This window comes from Equus caballus, chromosome 10 (assembly GCF_041296265.1).
Source record: "Equus caballus isolate H_3958 breed thoroughbred chromosome 10, TB-T2T, whole genome shotgun sequence".
NCBI lineage: Eukaryota > Metazoa > Chordata > Mammalia > Perissodactyla > Equidae > Equus > Equus caballus.
The window spans coordinates 88,527,918-88,554,660 of NC_091693.1; the positions used below are offsets into that span (position 1 = coordinate 88,527,918).

At 37.0% G+C, this 26,743-nt stretch overlaps 1 protein-coding gene across 48 annotated transcripts in view; it reads right to left on the minus strand.

Annotated features, from left to right (window-relative positions):
- The window catches only part of AHI1 (Abelson helper integration site 1), a 180,260-nt gene that overhangs the window by 91,325 nt on the left and 62,192 nt on the right, over positions 1-26,743 (minus strand). For all 48 annotated transcript variants that reach the window (XR_011422259.1, XR_011422261.1, XR_011422260.1 and 45 more), the window contains 3 exons: positions 20,143-20,339; positions 16,068-16,094; positions 5,787-5,904 (listed from right to left, as the gene is read on the minus strand). Coding sequence is in view for 39 of the 48 variants with exons in the window: in XM_070223948.1 (XP_070080049.1) it covers positions 5,787-5,904; positions 16,068-16,094; positions 20,143-20,339 (342 nt within the window). In the remaining 9 variants the exon portion in view is untranslated. The remainder of the gene's footprint in view (positions 1-5,786; positions 5,905-16,067; positions 16,095-20,142; positions 20,340-26,743) is intronic.

Consider the following 26,743-nt stretch of genomic DNA (forward strand, 5'->3'; position numbering starts at 1 on the left):
TTGCTAGTGAACTAATTCCTTTCACCCATTCCACCACCCAAAATCTCAGAACTCTGGAGGTTTAAAATCAGAATACAATAAAACATTCTTTTTCAATTAATAGTTTAAAGCTCATTAAGTAATACTAACAGAAAACTGCCAATTCTGATAGTATGAGAAAGTTCTTTGAAGCTCATTTTACCTTCCTCAAAACGGAAACCCCCTTTACCATCAGCTGTGTTTACTGAGAGTCATTCTAATTCCTAATTTTTGCCAAAATGTTTTCTTTTCCTTCCTTTGAAATACAAGAATCATCATGTTTCCGGCTTAGATGTAATCTACCTTGTACAATGAGTTATATAAGGATATCACAAAATCTCTGTGAAATTACAACTGAGGATTCATTTTAGATTTGCTGTATTATTTAAAAAGTTTTGCATTTCTATCAAAAATTAAAACCTTACGAAATACTGAAACCTTGAAAACAATAAAAATAAAATTTAACTGGGAAAATAGTTCCTAATTTTAAGAGCTGGTCAAGGGAATAAGTGTATACTTGCCAAAGACATGCAAAATAAGTGGAAAAATACAGTCCTTCAAATATCATTCAACATGTAGAAGGACAACAGCTAACCTGACAGATTTCTTAACCAATACTGAAGTCATCTGAATAATTTTACGATTTTGTTTAAATCAAATATCTTGATTGTTTAGGATATACTAAAAAGTTAGATTAAATGGTTGGCCATCAAGTTTAATATATATTTATATGGTTTAATGGAGAGTGCAAACAAAATATGGAGAACACAGAAGCTATTGATTATTTTTAAAAATGATATCACTCTCCCACATCAAACTCCAAGTCTACAATGAAAAAAGATGATAAAGGGACTGGTTTGGTGGCTTAGTGGTTGAGTTTGCGTGCTCTGCTTCGGTGGCCTGGGGTTTGTGGGTTCAGATCCCGGGCACAGACCTACATACCACTCACAAGGCCATGGGGTCGCAGAGTTCCACATACACAACAGAGGAAGACTGGCACAGATGTTAGCTGAGGGTGCATCTTCCTCAAGCAAAAAGAGGAAGACTGGTAACAGGTGTTAGCTCTGGGCCAATCTTCCTCACCAAAAAAACAAAAACAAAAGATGACATAAAGATTACATTAATAAAGTTATAATAAGAAAATGAATCATTTTATTTTGTATGACTCTACTTATCAATGAATATGAATTAAATTTAGCACAATGCTGTGACAAGATATACTAAGTACATGAAAATGAAACATGCTGTCCTTCAAACACAAACGTGCAAAGATGACATGACTACCCCACTGCCAACAGAACCAGCACTCCTGCTCATTCCGACCCCATCACAGTGGCTGCCTTTATTTCTTACTGAGCAGTCCACATGTTAAAATCTACTCTGTAATAGGGACTCTTGAGATGTTGAATGGATCTGGGATTCAGACAAACTATCACAGAACACAATTTCTCTGTAGAGAATCTCTAGATGTGACTTTTTTTGAGACTAAAGACCACAGTTTCACTGAAACCAGACCTTAAAAAATCTAATAACCAGTAAACACAGAATTATATTTAAAGGTCAAAGAAAAATGTAAGTTCATTAATCCTCAGAAAATACCCCCTTGACACCTCAGTTTTAACAACTAAATCTGTTCCAAATAGTCCTGTTCAGGTTATTTCTCCGCAGTATGTCACAGGCCTCTATAGCTGGTAAGAAAAGACAGCCCACAGCCAGAGGACCGCCGGGCAGAATGGGAGGACAAGGGGCAGGGATGATGAGCGGCTGCAGCACAGCCTTGCCAGCGTCTCGAGCAGGCATCTCTCCACCCCTGCACTGTGCCCTCCTCGAGGAACAGGCAGTTGGGTGTGGAAGGATGGGAAGGCCTGAGCTGGGAGTGACACAACTGCCACTGGCTACGTGAACTCCAACAAGCCAGCTCTCTGCTGCTCAGTGTCGCTGTGAAGGGACGAAAGAGCGAGAGTTTCAAAGGCGTAGAAAACTCTAGAAAGATTTCACTCCCTATGATTTTCATGTTTATCCTACTTCTCAGAGTCTCACTGAGGATTACATGAGGATATATATAAATAAATTTTTAGACAAACAGAAGTTGCTGTTATTGTTTAATAGATTTTCTTCAACATACTAAAGAAATATGGAAAGTTTTGAGATGCAACATTATGAGCTACAACCTACAATTTAAGCTAAAATGTTAAAATTAAAATTTTTTTCCAGCTCTATTAAGGTATAATGGATAAGTAAAACTGCAGTTTTCTTTCTTATACAAATTACTCAGGGAAGATTTATAGTTTTAATTTTAATAGGATTAGCTGCTTTATTATTTTGTAATTAAGAACCTGGAGTCACAGCCCAGTGAACAGGCCCTAAAGTGAGTATCTAAAGAGTTGCATCCAGCTTTTCCCGTAACCCACCCCTTGCTCAGACATCAGCTGCAGTTTTTAAAAACACATTTTATCCTATCTCTTTCATACTCATACCTTTGGCTAGCTCTATTTTATCCAGAGAATAAAATGTGACTTGCTTAGTAGGACACAGTTTGACCCCAATCTACCTTTGCAGATTCAGGTCTTCTAAACATACCCATCTCACCATTTCCATCACCTAAACTGAGATTCAAACCGCCCTCCAGCCAAGTCAAGCTCTCTTCAATGGTACGTTTGGCTATCTGCTCCACGGCTCGGCCTCTGCCTGCAGATGTGACCAGTGACAAAGACAGAAGCAACGTCACGGAGGGCTTTACAAGACAGGGCATGGGCTCTGCAACTCCTTCTAATTGTGACAGAAAGCCAGGTAAGAGCTTTAGGCAGGGAAGTACAGGGAGTGGAGGGAGGCAGAGGAATCAAGACAGCTCCTAGTTTTACCTAACAACTGGGCTAAGGTGCTGGGAGCGCTGGGCCTGGGCAGACCTGTGTGTGGCAGGGAAGTCCAAGTGGAGGGAAGGGTTTGGGGGCGAGAGTTCTGCTGGGACATGTAAAGTCTGAGAAACCTCTTTATTCCCCTCTTTATTCCAGGGATCCTTGGTTCATGCTGTGACTTTGGAATCTATCACACTCTGACATAATTTGTTGCATGCTCACTTGTCTCCACAGCCAGACTGTAAGTTCCTCGAGGGCGCAGACTGTAATATTTAGTCTATATCCTTAGGAGAGGGCCTTAACAAAGTAGCCACTCAAAGTGATTTTGAATGAATAAAGGTTGTTCCAGAAACTCTGAAGAGTACAAACCAAAGAAGAGAGATCTTCTTTTCTAGCAGTCTCCATTACCTAGAACTCTCCCTGAATAAAGTCGACAGAAGTGACAGCAGACCATAAATCCACTTTGGAGCCCAGCCTTCCAGCAGATGAACTCACGCACCATTTACATCAAAACCAGCCTGTGCTCGTAAGCCTCTAGTGTGAGGGCTGGAGGGCCCATACTGACCAGCTCTGTGTAAAGAGCCTTTTACACTGTACCAGGCCACCAGCTACAGACATGACTTGGATATTAAGATAGGTTTGCAGTAAGACTTTTATTTCTAAACATCCTATCTACATTATTTGTTACCATAGTCCTGTATTTCAGATTCTAATAAACTATTTGTATAGTCAGGAACACTTAACTATTTATCTCCTTTTAAAACTGGTTTGAATATTGAATAGAATCCCAGAATTTTTAAGACAGAAACTGGCCAGATCCAGAGCCCTCCATTACCAGCAGGGACGAGAAAACTGATGCCTGAAGAAACTGCTCGAGATCCTACAGTCATTTAGAAATAGAGCCAGATGTAGAAGCTAGTTCACCTGTTTTCTGGTGCAGGATTTCTTCCCCACAAAGATTGACTTCTTAATAAAATGGATTAATTTGGCCATTTTGCAATGGACTACATACTCTGCTTTTATAATTTTTCTACACAGCAATATCCCAATATAATTTTATAGGAAGGATATGCCTTAAAATGAGGTCAGGCATATTAATAACTAAAACATAATCAAGTGAAGCAGCATTACCACGTAGCATACGGCTTAGTGGGAATGCTTCTCGGATAGTGAGTGCACATCTGAGAGCCTCACTCAAGGCCACGGAAAAGTGAGGGTAAATGGAGCCTGTCCCAAGCTTAACTGTGAGGTCTGCAGACCTTGCCTTTCTCACATTCGGCTTTCCTTTTAGTCTTTATCTTTATGCTTTATCTGTCTCAGTGGTAATCACTCTTCCATTCTAAAGCACTTCCTATCTGTCCTCTCTGCTCTTTCCCTTTACAGAAAAGGAAGAACTTTGTATCTGTTATCTACACCTTGTAGGCTGGTAAACTTAAAACACGACTCGAATGAATTTTAATCAATGTATTAACTCAACCAGACATTTATGTTCTATGCCTTTAATCCTGAAGTGTGGAATGAAAGATATGTTCCCAGAAGAATTTTAGACATCAGCAGAGAGATGACAGGGATCAAGTGGTGAAGACAGCTTCCCCGCCTCCCCCCAGGCATTAAACTGACATGGTCTAAAGGCAAACCAAGCATCTAGTTAGGGTGCAGAGAATGAGTCTAAGGGGTAGCATGTTGCATGCCCTCCACTGTACGTAAGAATGATCCACACTATTGCTCCAACTTCTGGAAGATATCTAGAACACTAGAAATTTAAAATTTCTAAGGTTTGGGATAACTTAATTATTATAGTGATTTGAAATTAGAACTCAAAGTATTTTCAAAGCTAGCATACACATACTCATCATGTTTACAATGTAAGTATCTCATATTCATTTAGTACCTTAAGCTTGCAAAGTGCTTCATATGTGCGATGTGATTTGAACTTCAACAATATATAATGCAAACATGATTTCTAGTTTTCAAATGAAGATTCTAAGGTTCACAGGTAATAAGGATAATAAAGGGCACGGCCAGGACTGAACATAGGAGTTCTTGATCCACGTGTCTTCCCACTGCAATATGTAACTTACACAGCAACATTAAAATAACTTGCATATGTGAACTCTAAATACTTTCAAAGTAGAAAATACTGCCCCCAAATTTCTAAATAAATTACATTGATCTTTTCAAGCTCAAGTGTCTTCTTCTTATAATCCTTTTGTCAAAGATACTTGTTTTGCCATTCTTAGCTGTCTCATCTTTCTAAAAGAATTCAATAATAGAAAAAATACTGTCTAAAACATATAGCTAATGAACAGAAATAGTTGTCTTTCATACCAAAAATACACATTTCTCACCTAGATGCTTTTTCTTTGATATCCTTTGAAAACCTTATTCAAATTAATTTAAAACATTATTCTAAAAATTTGCAATTCTATAATTTGTTTCAACTCAGTGATTCGTGTAGATTTTTGTAACTAGCTTCTCTGCATATTTTATTAATTTACCAACTTTGAAGAAATATGATATCACAGGCAGGCTGCGTCCTGTTTCTGCCAAAATGCACTTTACCTTGGCTTTCCTCGAAATGAATTATAAAATGGGATTATCCATAAACTATGGTCCCCTTATCCAAGGGAAACTGAATCAGACTTAATATTATACATGTTTAAAACTCATGTGTTTTGCTCAATAGAATAGATGTTGAGAGTAACTACTACTAAAGTCACCAAATTCAAATGTGCTTTTGAAATAATGGTAGTGATTTTCAAAGAAAGAAACGATGCTGGAATATGACTCATCGAGCGTGCAAACTGACCATTACAATGCTATGATCCTTATTTCTGAAGAGAAATAAACGATATCCATTGAAAGAGCAGCACTAAACATTTAAAAGAAGAGTCAGAGTAAGAGGGGGCTCACCAGTCTCAGGGAAACCAAACTGGCGCAGGATCTGATGGGCGGCCAGCACGTTGGGCTGTTTTAACTTAGACTGTTGTGAGGAGGCTGACGTTGAAGGAAACGAGAGATTTTTGTTGACCTGTAATAGGAAAGGCAAATCAGAAACTAAAGCGTAATTTCCTGGGTTACTGATGCAAAAACTGCATGAGAAATATTTGCTTACGATGTAAACCAGGATACATGGTAGGTCAAAAGGAGTGGTAATGATTTATATGCTTCGTTTTTAAAGTTTACAAACTTCACAGTTTTTATCAAGGAAAGAACACGGTGGTAATGAAAGTGTAACTATAGGAAAGTAAATCTACCTTTCTAATAAAACAAGTTTGCTCATCATGGAATTGACCTTATTAATAACTTAGAGTGGTCTTAAAAGTTGTGCAGAAAAATGCAAAAATAAAAGTGACATCTTGACTGTGTTCAATTAAGAAAGTTACAATGTTTCACACTGACAATTCTCTAGCATTTTGTGAAACAGCAGGTACTTCCTTTTCAGAGACTGCACAGAAAACACCTGTAATATTCATGTTTATATACATCATGGTGACACAGATAATACAGCTGTAACCTAACTTGCCAAGTGAAATAGTTTCCACTGCATCTTCTTAAGACACTTTTTATAAACAGCATTAAAATAATGATCAAGTAAAATTTCTGTAAGTTAATACAATGTTCTATAACACAAAACCTTACTATGAGTGTTTGAGTACAAGTGTCTCACAGGAACAAAATGCCTAACAAGTGCAACTTTCTAAGTACAGCTATTGTGGGAAAATAAAGGACAGTTCACAAAAAGAGTTTTAAACGTTTAGTAAATTAACCTTGTAACTTAGACTTGATTTCAGCAATGATCTAGTCTCTTCATTATTAATCAGTCATTATATCTATTTTTATCACTTTCAAAAATTATGATAAAATGATCTAATTTTGAAAAATGTGAAAGTTTGAATTTCTAATTTACTGTAAAAAAGTAATCCATGAATTAACAAAGTGTTAAATGAAAGTTTATGGTATGCAAATATCAGTATATGAAAATAAAATAGCTCCTTTCTTTTTTCCTCTCTTTTTTTAAAATAATCAAAACCACATGGAGGACTTCCACTGTATTAGTATTTAAAAATTTCCTTTTGATGTTCTGTATAAGTAGTAGTGGGTAGTGGTTACATGCCCTTTATCTGACTCGTTATTTATATAATGTTTGTAAATACTTCTTTCAAACAGTGATAGTACCTGGTATATGTTAGATTAGGTTTTTCTCTTAAAGCAAAGAGCTTTTACATATTTGGTGAAAAAGTCAATTAACTAAGACCATATCATAATATAGTTCTAAAGTTCCTGAATTGTTATATCACCTTATCAAAAATAAAAATATTTTTCAAAGTAATTAGATGGGGTCAAATGCCACATCAGGGCTTAAAAAACTATCCAGCTTTAAAAATTCTATCAGGAGCTATTATTAAACACTGAGCAAAATTAGTTGATTATTTATAATAATACAATACCTAAAGTAACAATGAACCCAGCTAACATGGTTGAGCTTCATTTTCTATCTTTAAATGGAGATAATAAAAATAGTAGGTATGCTTCAATGGGAAAGTGCTGGGGGAGCAAGAAAGATGAACTGGTATTAACGCTTACCATAAAGCACTGAATAACATATTAAATAAGAAATACACTAAATAGAGTATGTTGGCAAAGGGAAATCATAGCGTGTTATACAAATAAAGTGCTATAAGTATTAGTTTCTATTAACATCACCGGAAGTAAGGGTAATTAGGAAATGTAATATAGGATGATGATACAGTATACTTTTCAGAGTGCTATACTTTTAAATGGAAGTACTATATACAGAATGATATATTTATCACTTAACTATTTAATCCACTTCTCTTTTTAGAATCATTTTTCAGTTTTACTTCTGTGTTCTTGAAAATTTTTATCCTACAAGTCTAACAAGACATTTTGAAATCTGGTGTAAAAGAACAGGTATATGCTGGAGAGAGACACAGAGACAGACAGACAGACAGACAGACACACACACACACACACACACACACACAATGCTTTTCAGTCTTCCTCTTCAGAAATTTACTTGTGCTAGAACAAAAAAGAATACCAGGAAAGCTAGAATAGGATACTTAAATGCCTCTGCCCAAACAAAGTCTTGTCATTCTTTTTAAATAAAATGCTGTTTTTTAAAAAAAACTGTAATCTACAATTACATGTTCTTAAGTATTTTTATAATTCTGCTCTTTCTTGACATATTTCTTTAGAGACTATTAAATGTCCATGAAGTGATGAGTGGCAACATAAGAGGGCAGATAACAATTTCTAAGGTGATTTGTTAATTGTTCTAGTGACTTGAAATTTGAACTCAATATTTTCAAAGCTAGCTTACACATATTCACTCTTTCATTTAGAGGAAGAAAAATAATAATGACTATTAAATAGAGTGAAGCAATATCTATTTTTGAAATATATGCTGTGGAAAAGAATTGCTTAATAATTTTACAACAACAGAAAGGTTGGCTAAGATCGTCTACCCTACAACAATCTACCGTCTTTTCACAACACACTTTTCTGCTTGCTTCATGCAAAACCACAGTCTGCCAAAGTCAGTTTAATATCTCCATGCTGGGGAAAACTGAAAGCACAAAAATTTAATGAAATTCATAATAGAGGAAAAGAAAAAAAAAAATCACCTAGAACTTCTGCCAAGCTAATCAACAAAACTGTTTTGCCTACTCTTTCAGGGTATAAGCAGCTTGTAAAATATGGAAATACTAATTCTCTAAGAGGGGGTTAATTTTCATGTTAAAAACGTCATTGCCCTAACCTAAAATTGAATGCGCAAAACTAAACAAACTAACAATTAGTTTATCTTTTAGTGATCGATTAAATTTTAAAACCATTGGAAGAGATAAGACACACACTTCCATATACCTATAAGTCTAATCATTTTAGCTGACCTTAGATTATATGCTACATTCACCTCAAGTAGAATTATTTTAATTTCCTGGGTGATAGGAATGTCTTTTGTTCTAATGAAGTGACTCCTGTTGGGCTCCTGGATAGGTGCTGCTCACCAGAAAATCCAAGAAATGATTAGAAGCTTGGAATTTTCAGTGCCATCCCCCATTTTCCAGAGAGGGGATAGAAGTGGAATTAGTAACTGATCATGCCTGCCTGATGAAGCCTCCATAAAAGTCCCAGTAGTATGGGGTTTGAAGGGCTTCCAGGTTGCCGGGAGAGTGGGGCGCCTAGAGAGGGCAGAGCAGCCACAGACCTCTTCCCACGTGCCTGTCCTATGTACCTCTTTCATCGAGATGCTCATCTGTATCCTTTCTCATATCCTTTTAGAGTAAACTGGTGAACAGTTGGGTAAACTGTGTTCCTGAGGTCTGTGAGCTGCTGTAGTGATTAATCAAACCTGAGAATTGGGGGCGGGGGGCAAAGCTCTGACTTACAGCCTGGACTTGCAACAGGCAAGTGAAGGGTGTGGCAGACTCGTGAACTGAGCCCTCAACCTGCAGGATCTGAAGCTGTCTCTGGGTAGGTAGTGTCACAATCGAGTTAAATTGTAGGACATCCACCTGGTGGTGCAGAATTGCTTGGTGTGAGGAAAACCCCCACACGTCTGGCGTCAGAAGTGCTCTGAGTGTGGTAGCAGCATGAGAGTAAAGACGACACACATGAGAAAGATTGTTTTTTCCTGAAAGAGGCAGTTTTCTAAAATTTCCAGTAATGAAATTCCATAATTTCTTTTAGTGGCCTACTGTAGCTTGTACTACTCCTAAAGTCAAGCCAGTCTTGTGAATACTGTCAAAATAATAAAACTTAATTTGCTCTTTTGCAATACCATGAAGAAATAATCGTGAGCATTAAAAAAAGAATTAAAAAAAAAACCTCTCCAAATAACTGAAAACCACTATTCTACTCAAACTTCAACTTAATCTTTCCTCTTCATGATAAAATATCCAAACTTTTTTAAAAAGATTTAAAAAAATTATCTTTTCTGGATTCTCTGTTTTTTTAAACCTTTTTATTTTTCATTCAATAGTATGTTCCAAGAAATATCAGACTATAACACAGATCATTATTTTACCTTTACAGCATTCTTCAATAAACTTTAGCTTGGCTGCATTCATCTAGGCTAGATGATATTAATAACTGAAAGAACGGATAAAGTCCCCTGGCTTCAAGAAGCTTGCAGAGGAGTATGGAAACTCAGACAAGTAAAGGTTAGAGGTGGAGGCCATACTACATAAAATCTAGAAGGAAGGAAAGAGGAAGGAAGGACAGGAAGAAGAGAGACGAAGGAAAGAGAGTTGCTTTTCCCTGAGGGAAATCATAACTTAATTCTGGAAAACACAGCAAAACTAATTATAATTTAAGACAGAAGAGGTCCAATTATATAACATGCCAAGTAGGAAAAAATATGTCTGGGAACATGAGAAAAACAGATTAATTCCATTTGTGAGGAATCACACAAAGCTTAATGGAAAAAAAACTCGAGGCAAGACCATTTCTGATGTGCTTCAAATCCAGCCCTAAACAAGAGAAAGAGCAAGGAAACCGTAAACCATAAACTCCTCTGGAGATATTCTAGGGCTGCTGCAATCCACAGCAAGGCAAGTTGCTATCCTGGAGCAATCAGAGGAAAGCGCGCTCATCTTCCCACCATCAGATGTATATATGAGCACCTGCCCATGGTTTCTACCTACTCGCCTATCAAAGAAGATGAACAACCCCTTCTCTTAAGGCCAGTTTCTCCACTAGTATTCAGGATTACACTCCCTCTCACCTTTGCAAGGACTTGAGTCCAGCCATTACCGCCTCCGTGGCACATTATCAACTTCTCTGTCACCAGTGAGTTATTCCCATCAGCAAATAAATATGCTTGACTACTGCCCATCTACTATTCCCCTCCAGCTCCTCTCTGTTGCCCAGTCAAAACTTCCTAAAAGAATGGCCCACACAGGCTCTGCTTCGTTGGCTCCTTTTGTCTTCAACTCCTGTCAATTGTGCTTCTGTCCCCGCCACTTACTGAAAGCTTCCATCAGGGTAACCAAATGCGATGGCCAATTTTCTGTCCCTTTCACTCATTCTCTCAGTAGCATGTGACAGCCAATCACTCCTCTTTCTGGAATACCTCCTCTCGGCTTCCTTGACATCCCGCTCTTGGACCAGTGCCTTGGGTGTTTGCTGTGCTCTCCTCAGGTGATCTTATCCAGTCTGACAGCTTAAATACAACTCCAGCCCTGACTTCTCCCCTGAGCTCAAGACTTATATATCCAATCGTCTACCTCACAGTTACATTCCTATCCAAAACTCCACTCCTAAAACTTGCTTGCTCCACTCTAGCATTCGTCATCTCACTAAAAAGCACTACTAGCATCTGTAGAATTGCTGAAAGCAAGAACACAGAACTTACTCCTAATTCCTCTTTCCTTCACTCACACCACATCCAATCCATCATACCTCATCCTGTTGAATCTACTTCCAAAATATACCCCAAATCTGTCCACTGCCCTTGTCTTCGATATTACCAAAGTTAAATTAATTAAACAAGGAGACCATTACACTGAGTGGCTCTAATGCTGTGGTGCCTACATGGGCAAACCAAAATCTAAGCCCTCCTCAAGGTTAGGCAATGGAAACCGAAGGACAACCAATCACAGCCAACTAGGCTTTTAGCTGTAGCCAATCACCAATGTCCTTGCTTTACTTCTACCTTTTCTCTATAGAAGTCTTTCCGAAGCTCCTGTTGGTGAAACACTTCTAACAATTTCTGATTTGGCGTTGCCCAAATGAAATAGATTTTTGCTCAAATAAACTCAAAGTGTTTAATATGCCTGAGTTTATCTTTTAACATCATCCTAGTCTAGGCTAGAATCTCCTCTTTCTTAGACTACTCTAACAGTCTATTAACTGGTCTCTGCTTGGAAGACTCATTCTCCTTTTAAAACCCATTCTCACATTCTCCCCAGCCTACCACCTCAACTGCTTGTTTCTCTGTAATTAAAACAACATCCTGACTCTTTACTGCTGAACGGTGGCAGACTACGCCACCTCAAAATATGCTTCTTAGGCAGGAGGATTATTTCCAAGAAACTGAAGACATAGGAGTTCTGAAAACAGAGTAGATGCTACCCTTTTGTAAGGGAAACTTACATTAGCAAGAGGGTTTAAACCAGGAAGAGCGCTCTTATCAGAGAGAACTGTTCACCTGGGAGGCTTATCTGCACAGCAGGGCAACCTCTGCATACCAAACATTCCCTCTTCCCACCTGCCTATGAGTGGCCTTCCCCCTTTGAAGCCCCAGACCCCATCACCTTCCTAGGCTCAGGGTGGCACATAAGCTTCAGTTAGTTGCCTGGCAGCCTTTGGAATCTCACATCTTTGTGTGGCTCCTATATGCACGTAATTAAAATTGGGTTTTTTTCCTGTTAATCTGTCTATGTCAATTTAATTCTTGGACCAGCCTCACAACCTGGAAAGGCAGAAGGGAAAGTTTTTCCTCCCCTACATTCTCATGCTTGCAAGGCCCCTTGAAGGCCTGCAAGATCTCCTGACCCCCTCCTCAACCTTGTCGGGAAACCCTGATGCCCTTGCTTGCTCACTAGACTACCTAAGGCCAGCGGTCTTCTCTCTGCTCCTTGAGCTCTCCAGTCTCATTTCTGGGTGAGGACTTCTACAGGACAGAACTAGCTCCTCATTAGGCGTTTCTCTCTGAGGGGCCTTCCACGTTCATCTTTGAGAGTCACTCTTTCTCCCAGGGGCCTATTTTATTTTCTTCACATCATTTATTGTCTGAAATATCTATTTCTTTTTTTATTGTTTGTCTCCCTACAATAAAATGTTATTTCCTGTTATATCCCAAGCACCAAAAAAAAAAAAAAAACTTGTTAAGACACTCAATAAATATTTGTTTAAAGAATGTTAATGGAAAAAAGGACTGAATCTTCCAACAGTATAAAAATCTAGCTGGGATTTAGGGAAGAAAAAACTTAGGTATGTGGTGAAAATTTATTATCCTGGATGTAACAGATGAGAAACCACATAAATACACTCTTTTAGGATTAAAGACTTTTGACAATAGTGCCAAGTCCATTCAACAGGAAAGAACAGTCTTCAACAAACGGTACTGGGGTAACAAGATTTCATTCCTCATGCAATGGGATGAAATTAAGACCCCTACATCACAACGAATAAAAAAAAATTATAATAATCACAGATCTAAATGTAAGAGTTACAAAAATCTTAGAAAACAGAAAAGTAAATCTTTGGGACCTAGGGTTAGACAATGGTTTCTTATATGTGACACCAAAAATATAACCAACAAAAGAAAAAATAGAAAAATTGAACTTCATAAAAATTAAAAACTTTTTGTTTTAAAAGACAGAAAGTGAAAAGACAACCCATGGGATGGGATAAAACTTCGCAGATCCTCTATCTGATAAGAGTCTGGTATCCAGAATACACAAAAAACTCTCAAAGTGAACAAAAACAAAAAAATTTTAAAGAATGGACAAAGGATTTGAACACACATTTCTGCAAAGAAGATATACAAAAGACACATCAAAAATGCCCAACTTTACTAGTCATTAGGAAAATGCAGATCAAAATAACAGTGAGATATCACTTCCTACCCACTAGGGTGCCTATAATAAAAAAGACAGAAAGTAACGAGTATTGGCAAGGATGAGGAGAACCTAGAATCCTTATACACTGCAAGTGAGATTCTAAAATGGTGCAGCCACTTTGGAAAACAGTTTGGTAGTTTCTCAAAATGCTAAGCATAGAGTTACCATATGATCCAACAATTCCACTCCTACATCTATACCCTCTAGAAATGAAAACACACAAATACTTACACACACATGTTCATGATAGCAGTATTCTTAATAATCCAAAAGCAGAAACCCAAATGTCCACAAACTGATGAGTGGGTAAATAAAATGTAACACATCCATACAACAGAATCTTACTTGGCAATAAAAAGTAGCACTGATACATGCTACACATGTAGGAACCATGAAAACATTAGTGAAAGAAGCCAGTCACAAATGATCACTATTGTATGATCCCATTTACATAAAATCTCCAGAATAGGCAAATCTATAGAGTCAGAAAGTATATTAGTGGTTGCCAGGAGTTTGGTGGTTTGTGTGTGTGTGTGAAGAATGAGTGCTAAGAGATGTGGGGATCCTTTTCAGAGGGAATGAAAAAGTCCTAAAATCAGATAGTAGTGATGGTTACACAACTCTGTGAATATGCTTAAAAACCAGTTAATTGTACACTTTAAAAGGATTAATATTATGATATGTGAATTATATCTCAATAAAACTGCTATAAAAAAAGAAATAACTAGGGGCCAGACCGGTGGCCGAGTGGTTAAGTTCGCGTGCTCCGCTTTGGCGGCCCAGGATTCAGATCCTGGGCACGGACATGGCACCGTTCATTAGGCCATGTTGATGAGGCGTCCCACATGCCTCAACTAGAAGGACCCACAATTAAAATGCACAGCTGTGTACTGGGGGGATTTGGGGAAAAAAAAGCAGGAAAAAAAAAAAAGAATAAAAAAGGAAGATTGGCAACAGTTGTTAGCTCAGATGCCAATCTTTTAAAAAAAAAAGGAATAACTAAAGACACTAGTAAGGTTAATCTTTTCAGATCTCGATTAACTTCCAAATACCTCGTCGTATTTCCAATGAGCGCTCATTCAACTTCTGTTAAGTGCTAGGGATACAAATATGAATAACATAATCGTCCACCCTCAGGGTATTTCCAGATTAGCAGAGGACGTTCTCCATAAAGCCTTGCTAAATATGTGCAGCAGATTCTATCTGGACATTCAGATAGCATTACAAAAGAAGGGCATACAGTATATTTGTAAAATAAAGAAAATACCTGTGAACTGCTAGTCAGAGAATAAACTTTTTTTGACTCCAGTTTTCTATACTACTTAAGAAGATTCAGTAATCTTGGACCTACAATCACTACACCAATCATTGCTATCAGGAACTAGTTTCCTGAACAGCTGCAGCCCAAGTCAGACTATAGCCTGTTCTCTTCTTCCCCTGTCTTCCTTCCGATAGTCTATATTCCATACCCTGTTGACTTGTGATAATTAGGTTAAAAAGTGATGGTTTCTGACTGATACTGGACAGCTCAGTGATGGGGTAAGCCAGTGCTTTCTGACACATTTCCTCCATAAGATGCCCCATGTAGAAAAAGACAATAGCCTACTTACTTCTATGTTCCAAGTACCTGCCACATGGTAGCAGGTGTCTACTGAGTAAGACAGTATTTCCACTGTACTGACATTACATAAAGCAGTCTGTGAACATACTAATACCACTTTAATTCCTTCCCTTCTGCATGTCTCAACCTCTTACTTTGTGACGCATATATTTAATAAATGAATGGATGCCTAACTATTCAACTGAATTTCAGGAGTGGACAGAAGAAGATGGAAGCACAAACACGTTGTGCCATTCTGACTCTTAAATTAAAATTTATTTTCTTGACAACCGAATTAAAGGTTATATCCAAAATAACCTTGCTTGTAAAAGGAAGAAAGCTGCTGTGTTGACAGCATCTCAGAAACAATTTAGTTGAAACTGTTTAATAATTAAGAGCCTTTTTGTATACTACCGCTTTTAGACTAACTCTGGGGTCTTGGGCAAATCATTTAACCTCGATAAGCCTCAGCTTCTTCATTTCTAAAACCGGAATAACAAGAACATCTAACTGGGATTGTTATGTCTCTCAGGACTGTTATCGAGGTAAACGGGAAAAGAAGAGTGAAACCTTGGTATAAGGACCAGGAGCATTACCAGCCCAGTACGCCATTGCTATTTATGTGCAGATTGCATGCATCGCGAGGCTTATTCAATCTACTCAGCATACACCCACTACAACCATGTGGGTGTCTCTTACCTACTAAGTACCACATAATATTTTTCTCAGAGAATGAAATGACTTTGTGGTCCTTAACTGAAAGTAGACTCCCATCACTTAGTATTCTTCAGTCTTCCAGGCACGAAGCTCACTAAATTCTAAGGTTCCAGTATTATAATTTCTTGATAAATTCAAGCTCAAGTAAGGAAAATACATCTCTCTCATTAACTTTTGTAAAAGTTCTATTAAAAACTATGAATGGCACATATCAATTCTTTGGTGCATCACAATGAAAACTATAGTTTTAGAGTTATCTTCCTGGTAACAAAAACTACTTACCTTTGCAGCACAGGCTCGTATCACCTCCTAAAAGAAATACAATACCGTAAGTAAAGGAATATTCATAATTTCATTTTAATAAAATAGCAACTCTTTTCAAAACATTCAGATGTTATTTATTTATTTATTTATTTTGAGGAAGATTAGCCCTGAGCTAACATCCACTGCCAATCCTCCTCTTTTTGCTGAGGAAGACTGGCCCTGAGCTAACATCCGTGCCCATCTTCCTCTACTTTATATGTGGGACGCCTGCCACAGCATGGCTTGACAAGTGGTGCCTAGGTGTGCAGCCTGGATCCGAACCAGCGAACCCTGGGCTCGCCAAGTGGAATGTGCGAAATTAACCGCTGCCAGCCCCTCAGGTGTTAATCTTTTAATGACCAAAATCAACATTTGGAAGAGTTTCTTTATCTATCACCCTGCAGTTGTCACTCTGCATTGTTTCCAACTAGCTGGAAAGAGAGTAAATTAAAGAAAAAGACTTCACGATTGTTCTTGGTAAATCTAACTCGCCAAAACAAAAGGCACTGACCACCAAGGCTGTGGAGGGCCCACACGCACGTGCCTCAAGACAAACTGTCCCCTCCATAAACTTAGGACAAATATGAAAATTCTGTACTAGAACACTAACGTGTCTAAAAGATGCACTCTGAATTAACTGCAGTATATCATTATCTCTATAAATAATAAGACTCAGAAATATAATTCCCATATTAATAATTTATTTCAGAGTAATTCTAATAATAAACACTACTGAATGGTAAAGTATATGCCAGTACTGAAGGGGCTACAGAAAGGAACTGCCTACAATTCATGGGACAAGGCCAAGGAAAGATCATTTTTGAAAAAGAAACTAGTAAAAGTCAACATGTAACAGATGATTTGAAAATTTGCTGCTAAGGAGACACAAAAAATACTCAAGTCCAGTTAAGGGTAACCAACACATATCATCAGCCCAGTATAATATTAGAGAAAAATGGTAACAATGTGGAGTTTTGGGGAAAAAAAAGAGAACAAAAAAAGAGGAACATCAATTTTTTAATCCAGAAATTTCTAAGGGAAAGACAGTATGTCTAAAGGATATTAGCAATTCCATCACTAAAAGGAGACAGTAAAACTGACTGTGGGCAGGAATTCTGACTGCCTGGACAGAATCTCAGCTCTCATGCTTCCATCTGTGTGACCTTGGTGACACTGCTTGACCTCTGTAAGCCTCAACTTCTTCTGTAAAATGGGAATAATACTGGCACCCACACTAAAGGATGTTTGTGAGGATTAAATACAATGAACATGTGAATCTCCTGTGGCGTAAAGAAAATTAATCTTTTTTCAAAACTGACATAAAACATTTTTAAACCCATTTAATCCCTATTCCCACGACTCTGCTAACAATCAACTTTTGTAATCATTAACCTGGATTTCAGGTTAATTTTAGAACATGAGAGCAGTCTTGAGTGTTCAGGAAGCTGGAAACGTATTCCTTTCATTTAAGATGTCTTTTAAGTTTATAAATCAACTTTTGTAGGACCAATTACTCTTGGTAGGTACCCTAGACTCTGAGCAACTCTGGATGCACTGATAAGATCAAATTTCTGGATTTGAAAACTTAGGAAGAGTTGTGTCAATGCTCTCAAGATACTGTCTACCCTGGAGGTCTTATCTGGGTTGCAGCATGCCTTCTAGGTATTGCTGTAGCAGCAACACAGTCCAGTCTGTTAAATATAAAACAGTTAAATGATTTATGACTAAATAGTAAAGCTCCTAAGAACAAACAATCATCAGTTTTTTGTATCTTTCACTCACCAATGAGTAAGCATCTATTAAATACCTCCTGAACTGAATTTATTATGAAACTCATACACACAAAAATCACACCCTAAACTTGCACTATATTTTATTAGAAAAACAATCCTATTGTGGTTACATAGAAAGAAGTATCCCCTGTAATGAGTCTTCTCTATTAGACTTCTACATAGAAGACGAGTGGTATAGTCTTTAACAGACTAGGTAACAACCTAACATAAAAAACGAATTGGAGTCTACCAGTATACAATTGCAGGAAACAAGAAAATATAAAAAGAACGGAGCTGCCATGGGAATAAAGATGACATTTTGCTTTTATTCTCATACACAGTAGTCATGCGCCACATGACAGCATTTCAGTCAATGACAGACCACATATACGACGGTGGTCCCATAGGAGTACGACCACGGAGCCTAGGTGTGTAGTAAGCTATACCATCCAGGTTTGTGTAAGTGCACTCTATGATGCTGGCATGATGAAATCGCCAAACCACGCATTTCTCAGAACGTTATCTCCATCGCTAAGCAACACATGACTGCATATACATTCTGAAAGAAAACATACTGCAGATAGCATTTGAAAAAAAGTTGAGTGAATTCTCTCAACATAGGAAAAATACGGTTTTCAAAGACCACAGCAAATAGACAAAGCTTTCACTTCCAAAGGCAGCCTCCGTCTACTTCAATCCCAAAGGAAACAGATTCTCTAAATAATTTTTAAAAGAAAAGATTTGGTAAAAGCTAAATTAATGACTCTAAGAGAAGTAAGTTTTTCCTTTATAATAAATTATCAATTTACCTCCCCCTTGTCTCTGATTTCATATCTTAAAAAATATTTTTTGATTTTATTTTTCCTTTACATCTACTTTCTTTTGTTCTTATATACTTTATTTAACTGAGGAGGATAGTTACATAAAATGATGTAAGAGAAAAGCTACAGACTAGGCTGATTCCAGGACTTTAAGTTTTACAGTGCAAAGATCGACAGATTGTAGGAAACCTGTTTTTATATATCTGTCTCTGAGTTGCTCTTAAGCCTGTAGAGGAAGTCATTTTGCCATGCAAGATTTTAGACTAGGGACACACCTTTTTTTTACCTAGTGAAGAAATATTTTTCTCTAATTTTTAAATCTCAATTTTGTCTATTCATATTTCCTTTTAAAATTTGGAACATCATGCATTATTCACTCATTTAAAAATTTTAAAATATAAAGAATTACAACATTGAAATAAATTTATTAATTTCTAGTCCTATATTCTAAAATTTATACTGGGAAATATAAAAGAAATTCCCCATATATTCCAACTAAACCTAAACCCACAGCCTGAGTGTGATCTGCACTCTGGTATGCCTTAAACACTCTAATTTGTAAAGAAAGAGAAGGAGAGACGAAGTAAGTACAGTCCAGACTCAAGGTGTCTCAGTGTAGCTCCTTGTATGTTTGGTTTAAAGCTGGTCAAGATTTCTATCAAAGGAAGGGGAAAGGGATAATATTTATTAAGTGCCAGGCACTGTGCCCAAAGGTACATGTCTGGACAGTCCCTGTCTTCAAGGATCTCAAGGCTAATTCGAACTAAAGGAACCACTATAGTCAAGGAGTGTCAATATTTTTAAGGATGTGTGAGCTTCTCAACACATTTTACAACCTCTCTTTGAGAAAGATCTTGTAGTAACTCATCACTAACAGAACCGCACACTACTTTTACCCCAGCTCTCTCCTCTTCCTCACTTTCACTGTCTATTTTCCAGTCTATGGGCAATAGCTGGTCTCTACAGCACTTCTTTTCTTAGTACTGAGATAGGACTTTTAAATATGCTTATGAAACATTTGCATCTACTCTTTTTAGAAGTACATGTTTATTTCTTTTATCTATTTCTTTGCTGAAGTCTATTTTTTTTATTGTTTAGTTTTTGCATATTAAGGAGGACGTTGCTTTAATATAGTTTATGTAAATACTTTCCCAGGTTGGTGTGTGTGTGTGTGTGTGTGTATACAACACACACACACACACACACATATATTTTTAAACAGAGAAACAGGACCTGGGCTGGTCTTTACAGAGGATGATAGTATCCTAAGTTCAGTCTATTTATTGCAGTCAGTGATTCTAGAACAAGCACCAGAAAGGAAGTATAAAAGTATAAGAAAGCCTAGTTTTAAGTAACTAACTTACTTCACTAATTAATATTTATTGGCATGGGAATTTAAAAGAGGATAAAAATGGTTTTAAAATTTCCAACTTCTCAAGTGCATAAGATAATGACACTTACTGTGACAGAATCAAGTCTCTGTTTCACTTGCTGCATCTTCATTGAAGAGTTTTCAGTGTGGACATAGTCATCAATCTGAAAAGAGCCTTGATGAGGCAGTTTAGGACACGTGCATAAGGCATCTTGACTTTGGTGTATTCCAGGTAATGGAAACGTTCCATTGTAGCGTTTGAACATTTCAGCCTCTTGCTGGGCAACTGGAAAAATGAGTACATCTTAGTTTAAATCATCATAGCAAGAGCATAGTGAAATAATTAAGCCATGAAATTGTAGCATTAATCAAATGATCGGAAACTGCATAACATATTTTAAATATTGTATAATAATAAGAGAACATGACTGGCAAAATGTGAAATTATTAAATACTATAAAACCATAAAGAAGGAAATATAATAATTTCACAGATAATTTCATGTCACACAGTACTATAACTGACCCTTGAAGGCCAAGCAATATCTTGGTCTGGAAAACATAACAAATCGGGACAGGAGCCTAACTTTAAATATATGTATACAGAAAACATAATATAAAAAATCAAAGGCATAACATAATAGAATTAAATAAAAATTATTCACAAACCCATCTCCCTAAAACTGTTTTCATTTTCTATACCCCTCCTAATCTTTACACGTGTACATTTTATGTAAGACATCAGTGTAAATATAACTTAACATTTTTTCAATTTAAATGCAAACATTTTTCATATTTCTACAACTATGTAATTGCTATTTTTAAATGCTATACCATATCTCATCTAATGAAGCACCATAATTTATTTACACATTCTTCTATTACTAAATATTTACAAAGTTTTCTGTGTTCCCTCATTATAGACCATGTAAGAATAAGTACTTTCATAGTTTAATTTGTTTCTTAAAATAATTCTTTCTTTGGATTTAATTCCCCAGAGCGGCAAAGATGGCTCACAAGGCGAATGATTTTGATGGTGACGACGACCTGATGATGCTTTCACATACATTATCTGTTTTCATCATTTAAAATGAATGAATTTGATGGTGATGCCGACGACCTGATGATGCTTTCACATACATTATCTGTTTTGATCATTTAAAATGAATGATTTTGATGATGACGACGACCTGATGATGCTTTCACATACATTATCTGTTTTGATCATTTAAAATGAATGATTTTGATGGTGACGACGACCTGATGATGCTTTCACATACATTATCTGTTTTGATCATTTAAAATGAATGATTTTGATGGTGATGACGACGACCTGATGGTGCTTTCACATACATTATCTGTTTTGATCATTTAAAATGAATGAATTTGAAAAATTTAAATGCCTGTTTGTATATACAAAGGAGAAAAACTATAAAGTAATCATTTAAAAAAGTATTTCCTTAATTATATAATTTTAAATGGAAGGCCTTTCTAAACGTGACCTGAAAAGAAATTGATACAACAAAGATTCATAACATGGACTCACAGATGAGCCTTCAGAGATTCTGTGTACTGAAGGCACATACAGAAATATGCTGTGTATATATAAATGTTTCTGGAAATCAGGTCCACAACTTTTATAGGATTATCTATCAAAAGACTGTATGAGTCAGAAAATGTTAAAAATCGTCAATACAAAAAAAGATGGACAGATTGTACTACATGAACATTTAAAGATTCTTCATTAAAATAAAAAAAACTACTGTAACCAAACTTAAAAAGCAAATGATAGGTAACAGAGTTCTTCCACCTCTCGCCAAAATAGGGTAACAGGGACCAGATTTGTTCTCCTGTTTGAAACTACGAAAAGTAGACAAAACATACAGACATGAAAAAACAAAAAACTTTCTTTACAGACATGATCATCCATGCAATGCTAAGATTATACTGAAGCCAGTGATGGATACAGGGAAGAATAGTTAACGGGGTACACACTCTCAAGTCCTGGCCCCACATTTGTGTAAATAACCTGGAAGGAATCTGAAAAATAAGCCACTAGAACTGATAATCAACTTCGGCAAGGTTCCAGGATACAAGACCAGCACACAAAAATCACTATATACAAGTAACAAAGAACAGGAAATTGAAATTTAAAAAAATATATATCACTTAGAAGGGCATAAAAAATAGGACACACTTTGGGAAGAATCAGATGAAAGATGTGAAAGATGTGTACACTGAAAACTACGAAACACACTGCTGGGAGACACTGAATAAGAACCTAAACAAAGAGACCATCGTGTTCACAGTTGGAATAGTCACTATCGTTAAAATGTCAGTTCTCCCCAAATGATCTGTACATTCAATGTAATCCCACTAAAATTCCAGCAGGTTATTTTTGGGGAAATTGTCAAATTATAAAATCCACTTGGAAACGCAAAGGACCTAGAAGAGTCAAAATAACTTTGAAAAAGGACAAAGGGGACTTACACAAGCTGATTTCAGTTCTTCTTACAAAGCTACAGTAATCAAGACATTTTGTGACTAGCACAAAGACAAAGAGATCAAGAGAACAGAACAGACAGCTTAGCATATAGGGACAAGGTGTAAAGGTAATTCGATGGAGAAAGGATAGTCTTTTCAACAAATAGTGCTGGAGCAATTAGACATTCATATGTGAGAGAATGAACTTTGAGCAATATTTTACTCCTTGTACAAAAAATAACTCGAATCACAAATCTAAATGTAAAACCTAAAACCATTAAGATTTCTAGAAGAAAACATAGAACATTTTTGTGAGCTTGGATTAGGCAAAGATTCTTAAATATAACACCAAAATCCATAAAGAAAAAACAGATAATTCTGGATATCATCAAAATTTCAAATGTCTGTTATTCAAAAACATTAAGACAACTGCAAGACAATCCAAAGCTTGGGGGAAATGTCTGCAAATAGCGTATCTGATAGAGTGCCACTTGTACACAGAAAACCTACCTCTCACAACTCAATCATCAGGAAACTAATGAGCCAACTTAAAAGATGGGCAAAAGACCTGAACAGACACTTCACTAGAGAAGACGTATGGATGGCAAATAAGCCATCCATAGGTGAAAAGGTACTCAACATCACTAGTCATTGAGGATAAGCAAAACCAAAATGAAATAGCACTGTGTGCCTATTAGAATGGCTAAAATTAAAAAGACTGACTATGCTAAATTCAGCAAGGCTGTGGAGATACTGAAACATTCCTGCACTCCTGGTGGGATTGTCAAATGGCACAACCACTTCAGAAGAAAGTTTGGCAGCTTCTTAAGAAGTTAAACATACATGTGCAATAGGATCCAGTCCTTCTACTCTTAGGAATTTATTCAAGAGAAGTGAAAGCAAATGTCTATACAAAGACTTGCAGATGAATATTCATAACAGCTTTATCTGTAATAGCTAAAAACTGGACACAACCCAAATGCCCATCAGCAAGTGAATGGATAAACAAACTGCGATATAGCCATACAATGAAACAAAACTCAGAAATAAAAAAGATGAACTATTGGGGTAGCCCTGTGACCAAGTGGTTAAAATTCCACATGCTCTGCTTCAGTGGCCCAGGTTGGTGGGTTCAGATCCTGCGTGCAGACCTACTCCACTGACTAGCCATGCTGTGGCTGCGTCCCACATCCAAAACAGAGGAAGACTGGCACAGATGTTAGCTCAGGGCTGGTCTTCCTCAAGCAAAAAAAGAGGAGAGTCGGCAATAGATGTTAGCTCAGGGTGAATCTTCCTCAGCAAAAAAAAGAAAAGAAAGAAAGATGAATTATTGATAAACTTTAAAATATAGATAGATCTCAAAGTAACTATGAATGAAAGAAGCCAGATAAAAAGAGCAAATGAGGGGCTGGCCCCACAAATAAAGTAGAGGAAGATGGGCACAGATGTTAGCTCAGGGCCAATTTTCCTCAGCAAAAAGAAGAGGATTGGTGGTGGATGTTAGCTCAGGGCTAATCTTCCTCAAAAAAAAAAAGAGTATACGACACGAGGGGCCAGCCCAGTGGCATAGCAGGTGGGTTTGTGCACTCCAGTTCGGTGGCCCAGGGTTTGTGGGTTCGGATTCCAGGTATGGACCTGTACATCAATCATCAAGCCACACTGCGGTGGTGTCCCACATGAAAAATGGAGGAAGATGGGGACAGATGTCAGCTCAGGGACAGTCTTCCTCACCAAAAAAAAGAGAAAGAGTATATGACACACACTGTTTCACTTAAATACAATGCTAGTAAATGAAAATTAATTCATAGTGATTGCCTGGGGGGAGGGGAGGTAGGAAGAGCATACCACGGAGCACAGAGCACCTTGTGCGGAGGATGGATGTATTCACTCTCTGAATTGAGGTGACGGTCTCACAAGTGCACTATCAAAGTGACACTTTAAATACACGCAGCTCATTGTGTGTCCATTACACCTCAATAAACCCACTCACACAAAAAGCAATGACCAACTAGTGATGAGAGGTTAATATTTTAATATGCAAAAAGTCCTCATAAAATCAATTAGAAATGAATAATCTAACAGAAAAATGGGCAAAAGACCAGTACAGAAAACTCACAAAAGAAGAATTATGTGGCCAATAAAAAATATATTCAATCTCACTAATAATTAAAGAATTAGTAAGGAAAAAAGGTAAATTAGAAAGTAATGCTTTTTTTTCCCTGCCTGTTTAACTGACCCTTTGTACCACAAGATATTTTTTCCTAAGGAATAAATTGAATAAGGGTAGCCAGGTGGGTACTGAAGTATTGTTTAAAATATTAAAAAACATAACAGTGAAATTGTGCAACAACAGTTGCTTAAATAAATTATGGCGTATTCATTTAATGAAAGGGAACTCAGCCACTAAAATTATGTACGGAAGTATAATTATCAGGACGGAAGACTGCTCATGATATATTATTTACTGGAAGAAAAAAGTTTATCAAACAATATAACGAATATATGAAAAGATGATCACTTTTTTCTTAGTTATCAACCTTGTTTTCACAACCATGAATCTGAGACACATAAAAAATTTTATTTCTTTGACCTTTGTATTCATGTCCTACTTTGTTCACAGTCTAAATGAAGAGAACTCAGTGGTAACTGGTGGTCTCTCGTAGACCTGGACAAGGGACGCACCAGGACGGCATCCAGGGAGAAGACCCGCCCTTTTAGAGACGCGCCTTCCTCAGCACCAATCGCCGTCCTCACACAAAAGTGCAGCTGTTTCTACACTTAGATTTTTAGGGGCTTCACTACTATTTTCCAGTTTACATTTTAGACTGCTTTTCATAACACTCAGAACATTTACTTACTCTCAAATCTTCAAGAGCGTCTAAAGAACAAGAGAACTGGAAGCTGTAAAGCAAAGCGCTCTCTGGATGGCATTTGGAAGATTTACCACTAGAAGGCCAGTCAGGGATGAATGAATCAACACAGGAAAATCACGTTGCATGATCTCTGCCTTATTGGCTTTTCTAAATTGTCTTTAACATCTCATTGTTTTTTGCTGCTACAAACAGAAAGGAAACCTGGGTCTAAATATTTAATGGCATTTTCTGACTCCCTGTGTTTTAGTACCTGCCTGATACATATCAGCCAGCCACAATTTCACACTAGGCTCGGAGTGAGGGAATGCGCACAGAAGCACATCCACTGATGCATGCGTTACACAGGATAGTAGAATTCTTGTATTTATCCTACTCTTTTTGCCAAACCGTATCTGCTAAGTATTATGCTATGCTAAACATGTATTATTATTCTTTTTTAAAAAAGGAATTTTTTTCAAATAGTAAAAAAAGTATTGCCTAAAATATTATCTGTTTATTTTTCCAGGCATGAAGATGACTTTCAGAAAGAATTAAAATGGCCTCAATGGATGGAGATAACACAAATAAACTCCAAACAATTATGAATACTCGTCTCTGTCATCTAAAGGGAATTTTCCATACAAAAGCCATCTGACTGGATTTCAAGGAGTCAAATTAACACCCTACTTTATCTTTAGGACCTCTTGTTCCGTGGAGACAGCCACTTAAAAAAAAAGCTGCAGAAATATTCACAAATACCTAGTTTCTCAGATACTGGAAACAAGCTGCTTACAAGGGCTTGCATTCTTTCCCCTCCCCATCCTTCCACAAATATACACATCTATTTGTATAAGACTATACAGATGATTTCACTGTAAAATAGATTATAACAGATGATTTCTGAAATTCCTTCAAGCTCTACGCTTCTAACATTTCAAAGATTTCTAAAACATTTTTACATGGGCCAAGGTTAGAGTATCATATTGTAATTTCTCCACTGTATTTCTCCACTTCATCATTTTCTCTTCTTTGTGCTAACTTAACATTGTATGTTTAAAACTTAGCTCTAACCTAACTTGATATCTTTAAAACTCACAATGTACCGGTCTCACCCTCACCCGTCCCTCACTTTTTGAGGAGTGCACTAGAGCGGGATCTGGGAATACAAAGACACCCGACCCCCTCCTTGGGTTTGACCCTTTTGGAGGTCACCAAGAAATTACTGCTCTGTGCTAGGTGGTATAGCCGAGGAATGGACAAGGTGCTGAGAACACGGAGGCGGCAACTACATTAGCTTAAAGGAATGTTATATCAAAATACCTCTAAATTTATCTACAATTGGCTATAATTTGGGA